The 7,554-nt window shown below is 46.0% G+C and overlaps 1 protein-coding gene across 1 annotated transcript in view; it reads left to right on the top strand.

The window, feature by feature from the left end:
• Positions 1-6,059, top strand: part of ADCY1 (adenylate cyclase 1) — a gene marked incomplete at its 5' end in the record, with an annotated part of 246,252 nt that extends 240,193 nt beyond the window's left edge. Inside the window, one exon of the mRNA XM_004708178.2 lies at positions 3,209-6,059. Within this exon, the coding sequence (XP_004708235.1) occupies positions 3,209-3,532 (324 nt within the window). The remainder of the gene's footprint in view (positions 1-3,208) is intronic.
• Between the last annotated feature and the right edge of the window lie 1,495 nt (positions 6,060-7,554).

Below are 7,554 nucleotides of genomic sequence, written 5' to 3'. Positions count from 1 at the left end.
CCAGGTTGTTAGAACAAAGTGATCTTGCGTTGAGGGAGGGCTTGACCAGAGACCCAAAGTCCATGTACTTCCTCAATATATTGCCATATAAACATATGTACATAGGCCAATACCTCTATTTTTATGAGTTAATATAATTACATGAGTGCATACCTACGTTTATACCTCTATCCATAGCTTTGCTTCCTAGATCTTTCCTCTGTTTCCTTTTACCTTCCTCCTGCCCCACCATCTTGCTTGCCCTTCTTCTGTCTCTTAGTAACTCCTCTCAGCTAGATTGCTGTTGCTCCAAACACCACTGGTAGCTCTACATCCTCCTTATTGTTGCTTTTAATTCCCTAGTTGTTCCCCTGTCTATGGAATTGTTTGCTCACTGCTCCTTCCCCTGCCTCCTCCTCCCACCAAGTCCCTGTGGAACCATTGGTCCCATTGCTTTCTCCTCTGACTTACTTCCCATGCCTATCTTATATAGGTAGGCAAAAGAACAATAACGGAAACAAAACAAGAAGAAAACAAAAGATCGAATAAAAAGAGAAAGAGGGAAAAAGAAAAAAAGAACTAGCAATCCCCCGGAAAAAATCATACAAAATTCCAAGTCTGTCCACTGATCTTTATGACTATCTCCCCACTGGTCCTGGGGGGTTCTGGGAACTGCCCCTCCTAGCCTGAAGTCTTTTTGGGGGCTCCTTAGGAGCTATGTGGCTTGGCTTTGCTCCAATTGGTGATCTGTTATGTTCCCTTCTTGGTTTGCCCCACTATGGGGTGGGGGGCAGGCCAGACTCACTCTCCGCCATGTGTCCCCAGTATTGTCCTCTGTGACGGTATGCTCCAGCGAGGGGACATCATGTCTCAAGCTGTTGTCGGTCCTACAGTCTTCTCTGTGCCTTAGCAGCTCTGTGCAGGGACGTTGTCTTCAGTTGCCTACACTTTTGAAAGACAATTTTGCTGGATATTTGATTGTTCTTTTTTTTTAAAAATCATTTTATTGGGTGGGGGCTCATACAACTCTTATCACAATACATCCATCCATCCATTGTGTCAAGCACATTTGTACATATGTTGCCATCATCATTCTCAAAACATTTTCTTTCTACACGAGCCCTTGGTATCAATTCCTCAATTTTCCCCTCCCTCCCTGCCCCTCCCTCCCCCATGAACTCTTGGTAATTTAGAAATTATTATTATTTTGTCATATCTTATACCATCCTACGTCTCCCTTTACCCACTTCTCCGCTGTCTGTCCCCCAGGGAGGAGGTTATATGTAGCTCCTTGTAATCTGTTCCCCCTTTCTCCCTCACCTTCCCTCCTCCCTCCCAGTATTGCCATTCACACCACTGGTCCTGAAGGGATCATCTGCCCTGGATTCCCTGTGTTTCCAGTTCCTGTCTGTATCAGTGTACATCCTCCGGTCCAGCCAGATTTGTAAGGTAGAATTGGGATCATGATAGTGTGTGTGTGTGGGTGGGTGGGGGGGAGCATTCAAGAACTAGAGAAAAATTGTATGTTTCATGGATATTTGATTCTTGATTGGCCATTCTTATCTTTCAGGATGTTACATATTTTGTCCCTTTTCCTTCTTTCCTGCATGGTTTTTGATGAGAAATCAGTATGAATCTTATTGAGGCCCTTTATATGTGATATTTCACTTTTCATACCCTGCTCTCAAAATCACTTCTTTCCTTTGGTTCTAGAAAGTTTGATTATGCAATGTCCTTCTGAATTTATTTTATGGTCTGCCTTGTATAAAGTCCATTGAACTTCTTGGATGTAAATCATTGCTTCTTTTATAATATTTAGGGAGTTTTCTATTATATATTATAAAATGTTGTCCTTCATCTTTTTTTCTATTCCCCCTCTGAAATTTCTAATATGCATATATCGTTCTTCTTGCTGGTGTCCCATATAATCCTTACATTTTCTTTAATTTTCTTCAGTCTTTTTTTCTGATTGTTCTTCAAACAAATTAGTATGAAGAGCTATGCCCTCAATTTCACTGATTCTTTCTTTCATTGATTCAGTTCTATTTATGTGACCTATTGAGTTATTTCTGATATATTATTGTTAAGCTTCTGAAATTCTAGTTGTTGTTGACTTTTTAATCTATGTTTTCTGTTAATTCCCTGTTACCCCCAGTCTTCCTCAGGAGTAATCTGTGGTTCTTTATTCCCCAAGTGCTTCCAGGGCTGTGACAGACAAGACAAACAAGGTCCTCAGTATCTTACTGCATATTTCCCAAGGGGATTACACAGTACACTTGCACACATGCAGGACCAAGTATTAGATTTTGATGAAAGCTATGAAGAAATAAAATAAAGCAAAAATTCAAGTTCACACAGATACAATGAATTCTTCTTACTCCAACTACTGCCAAACACTGGCAAATTTGGGAGGCTATGAGAGAGTAGGCTTGGAATAGAGTGAATTGTTCCAAATAAAGAAGTCAGAATTTGGATGACTGTAGTGGGCAGAGGCATCTGGTTTTTGGGTTTTTTTTTTTGGGGGGGGGGCATCTGTGAGAAGTGAAGAGCATCTTTGTGGGACTGAGTGGGAAGAGCTTCTACAGGGGGTGGGGAGGAAGGGTTGGATGGTTGAGGAGGCAGGAGGCTCCAAGATCATCCTCCACAACAAAAGCAAAGATGAAGCAAATTAGCATGTTCTCTTCTGTTTACAGCACCTTATTTTGAAATACTGCTTTAATTGCTTAGTGTTGCTGCAACAGAAATACCACATACAGACTGTGATCCCTCTGTTCCCCGTTCAGGGGCACCCCTGCATTCTCAGGTCCTCAGTGCTCAGAACACTCCCGACCTTCTAAGGTCTCCTAGGATCATGATGATGCTTGCTTGTTGCTGTTACCCCTCACTCGGAGCTGGTTTGTGAAATATCTAGGAGCCTAGGTGTGGATGAGGTACACACCGCAGCCCACATCTGCAATCTCACATATTGACTATTACCCAGAGCAGTGCTCCCTTGGCTGGCTAGGAGGGCAGCCCAGTACTACTCCAACCTCAGTTGCAGGTGTTTCCCCCTTGTTTCTGCAGGGCCCCATTATTCCCCATCATAGCTGGCCCTGCCAGGATGGGTGTGACCCATGGGGGCTGGGGCATCTTACTGCCTCTCTCCTCACAGGTACCTAAGGCCCCACTTCCCAGAATACCTCTTCCCTGCTGCTCATAATCAAGGGTAACCTCCTTTTCTCTGCTGCAGGTGACAGAAGAAGTTCACCGGCTGTTAAAAGGGTACAGCTACCAGTTCATGTGCCGAGGAAAAGTCAGCGTCAAGGGCAAGGGCGAGATGCTAACATACTTCCTAGAGGGAAGGACTGATGGCAGTTCCCAAACCAGGTCTTTACATGTGGAACGGAAAATGTGTCCTTACAGGAGAGCCGGCCTCCAGACAAGACTGGCCACCAGCTGCCCCCCAGTGCCCAACGTGGCTGGTTTCTCAGTCCAAGCTGAGTTAGGGGCTCTGCAGGGCACAGGGCCCCCTTGCATCCCACTCACCATTACCTCTCCTCCAGAGCGACTGTGAAGGAGGTTAAATGCATCTATGCCACCAAGCTGGGGGCCTCTTCCAGAGCACACAGGGCGGGAGTTCTGCCCAGGACCAGCCTGACCCGTCGGCAACTCAACGCAACAGCCAAGCTAGAAAAGGAATGTTTGTAGTGTGTGGTCCATGGTTCTTTCAGAAGCACCATCTCCACGACCGTGTTGGCAGCAAGGCGCTAGACCAATGAAAGCAGGCTCTCTCCCCTCTGCCCAGGCATGAGGCTTTGGTAGGGCTGCATCTATTCAATCTTCTCCTTTGGCAGCAGAGGAAAGTTGTATCTCTCATTAGCAGGCCTGCTGATTTTGGCCGAGTTGGCAGTAGACATGTGAATTCCAGAACATCGGCCAGAGCCATAACAAGACTTAGGGAGGTTTATCTACTTGTTCTTAAGAGGAGACGTGTTCCAGGCACCTCTGCAAGAATGCCGTGAGATGGAGCTCTGTCTACAGAACCAAGGTTGCACTCCAGTGCCTGGGCTATAGGCTTAGCCCAAATAAGGCTGATGTTTCTGAAACAGCGCAGAGCCAGGACAGGCCTGGAGTGTTACCAGGTCCTCTTGTTACATCTGAGGTAGTGCTGACCATAGGCCTTCTCTCTGAGGCTATCTCTAGAACTCCCAGAGGGCCTGCAGACACATTTTTGCTATGCAGCCTACAACACCCACTCAGATAGTACTCGGCTCTCATAAACCCGAAAATCCCTTTACATGGCAGTCAGTGCAAGATCAGTGCCACTTCTTTGTGTGTGTGTGTGTGTGTGTGTGTGTGTGTGTTGGGGAAAGAAGAGAGTTTGGTCCCTATGAATTTAACAGAACAAGACTTTATCTTGAAGATGAGCCTCCACAAGAAAGTTTTTTGTTTTTTAAATTGAGTATGTTGTTTCTTGGGCAAAATCAGTCTTCTGGAGCATACTACTTAAGAGGTAGCTGGTTAATATAAGACCAGGTATGGCAGCACCAATTGAAGCCTGGAAAACAGGGATGTTTCTTTCCAGCAGTGCTTTGCAGCAGACAGAACCGAGACAAGGGCAGCTTATGCATTGCATATGCAGCGACCAAATCTCCTGTGCATTGGATTCCTGGCCTATATAGAAAACAGCCCATGGTTTGCTTGGCTGCCATCGTTACGTGGGGGTACTTCTGCCTGTTTTCTTCTCAAAACTTCTCCTTCACATCAAAATCTGAAGTGCAAGGGATTTGGTTGTTATGCAACACATAGTCTGTCCTGGTCTCTATCAGTCATGGCTGAACCAGTTTGAACAATTTCAAAGCCTTGCTTTCCAGGAGCGATGAATAGCTTCATGTCATGCTGTTGAGATCCGTGTCTGCAGCCCAGCCTCCCTACAAACCAACCTGGAACGAACCCGAAGATGGGTGCATTATGCAGGGAAGCCAGGCCAGGGAGGACCAATAAGGATCAATGGCAGAAATAGCTAAGCTAAGGGATCCAACTGAGCAGACAACCCAGACTAGAATCCCAGAGAGGAAAAGTTCCAAGTCAGAGACTGGGCATTACAGTTGGGAAGTTGAGTCAGAGAGGCGTGGTTGGGCTGGCTGAGCCTACCACTGGTCAGCCAAGAGGTTTGGGTGATCTTAGAGTCCTTTCCTCCCCACTCGCAAAAGCTCCATGTCTTCCTGCAGCTGCACCTTCCAGCATGGGGCAGGAGAAATGTAGACTTCTTCCCTGGACCATCAGCCTTTACACTGGACTCAGCATGATCTGGTCCTTGGTTGAGGAGGGCCATGGCAGCCTGCTACACTGTTTAATGTGATACTGGCATGTTAGACACAGCATTTCCACGCAGGAGGGTCGCATTCAGGCCTCACTGGGGTATTTGGGTATGAGCAAGATGAAGAGGAAGACAGGTTCTGAGGCCTGCCTGGTAGCTGCTGCTGCTACTGGCTATGAGGATGGAGGGAGCCATGGACCAGGGAGTGCAGGTGGCATACAGAGGCTGAAGGCAGCCCATGATTGACAGCTGCAGGAAATGGGACCTGACTGTCACACCCAGGAGGAACTGAATTTGGCCAACAGACTGAGTGAACTTGAAAGCAGATTCCCCTCTAGGGATTCAGATGAGAAGCCGTCCAACTGGCACCTTGATTTGTCCTCCCTGTCCCTCACAGAGAGCCCCTTGAGCCATGCGATATCTGGTCCTCTGACCTGCAGAACTATGAGATAGCAAGTGTGTCCTGCATAAAGCCACAGGGACATGGCTATGTGTTCCAGCAGCAAGGTGAGACCCTGCAGGTAACCACTGTGCCTTCTCTGGGCACCAGACTGTTCTGGAATGGCCAATCCACAGCACCCTGAATCAAAGCTCTACTGAAAGGAGCAGGTGGCTCCTTCATCACAAGCAGTTCCAAACCAGATCTCTTTCCTCATATGGCAGGAAAACCCTCTTTAGCCATAATGTTCTTCGTTTGGTGAAAAGAACACCTTACTTTTGATTTGTGATGAACCTGTATGACCTGCCTTATTTGTTTTTAATCATGTAAAATATCAATGGAGACATGTTAGAGCCTTTCAAGTAAGTTTCTCTCTCAAGCTTTCTTTCAGATGATTTGTAAATAGGGCAATGATTACAGGTGGTGCCTGTTCATTTGTACCAAAAATGAAGCAAACGCGACACTCACTACAAGCGGCGCCATTTAGCCCGGTGCAGTGGTGTTTATATGCATTGTCCTACCTGTTCGTTTCAACCCCTTTGGAAATGATCCCGTGTGTGTGCCCTTAGCATCCTAGCATGCCTTATATGCCTGATGTCATAGAGTAGAGCAAAATCAAGGAATGCTTCCAAATATGTTCATGGAATACCCTGACCCAGGTCAGCCCACGCCTGCCAGGATGTGTGTGTGTGTGTGTGTGTGTCCTGCAGAGATGATGTCACCAGACACCAGTAACTCACCTCGTCTGTCTGTGTTTATCAGACTCTAAAGCTAACCAGTACTCTTACACCGCCTTCTTCATTAGAAGCAATAACTCCAACTCTATGCTGTCGCGATAATTCTATGTCAAAATATGTGTGTATTTCAGAGACAAGCCATGATCACTCCTTTGCCCAAAGCTAAGCATGTTGCAGTGGGCTGTTAGTCCCAGAGCCCCACCCCCTGTCCCGAAGAGCCACCTTTGAGCACTGCAGGTACCTGTGTTTGAATGTCAAGTTGTTTACGGGCTCAGCATCCAAGTCTACAGAGCCCATTGCAAATACCTTGTTGGGTTGCTTTGTCCGAGGTAAGGAAGGAGGAGAGGTGAGGACAAAGACCCTACCTCTCATCCTACAATCTTTTCAGACTAAAAAATGCCAGCACTGTGTGTGACACACAAATAGTGGGTAGAAGCCATGAAGTATGTCATGCAAAGAGTTCAAAGGATAAAATCTGAAGGTTTACCAAGATGTATGATGTTGTAAAGAGATAGCAGCATTTTGAAAGCTACTCCGGAACTAGTCACACTTGTCTCAACTAACCTTGCAGAGTGCTTCCTGGTGAGAACAAGCCCTCTGGACAGGTGACCTGAAGGAGTGACAGGAAGTCGCTGACAATTGATTAGAAGGATTTGAGAACTTGGGTCTTGGACAGGATTTGGCTACCTTACAGAGCTATCTTTTTTTTTTTTTTCAGTTTAGTATAAATATTGTGCTTTATGATCCTAATAGCAATATAGAAGTATCATTTAAATGACTTCTTCTAATCTGCTACTTTCCAGTGGAAGAAATTGAATTTGTATATGAAGCCCCGTTTTCAAAGATTCACCAGGGAACCCTAGACACATCAGTGGTGCAACCAGGCTGGCCCCACTTCCCCCAGTGCATTCGGTCCCAGTGGAGGCACGCTGTTGGGAACCAAGGAGGGCACCCTGTACACACATGAGCACACAAGTTATAAAATAACCGCTGTATAGTTGTATGCACTTTATTACCTATATATTTTAGCCACAAGGAATCAAATGTACACATAGGTATATTGTAGCCTACCAACACTCTTATACAAGCTAGGTCGTAGA

This window comes from Echinops telfairi, unplaced genomic scaffold (genome assembly GCF_000313985.2).
Source record: "Echinops telfairi isolate 266 unplaced genomic scaffold, ASM31398v2 ScPeMD7_7;HRSCAF=31, whole genome shotgun sequence".
Lineage (NCBI taxonomy): Eukaryota > Metazoa > Chordata > Mammalia > Afrosoricida > Tenrecidae > Echinops > Echinops telfairi.
Note: the sequence above shows the minus strand (reverse complement) of the source record. Positions and strands in the feature narration are given on the sequence as shown.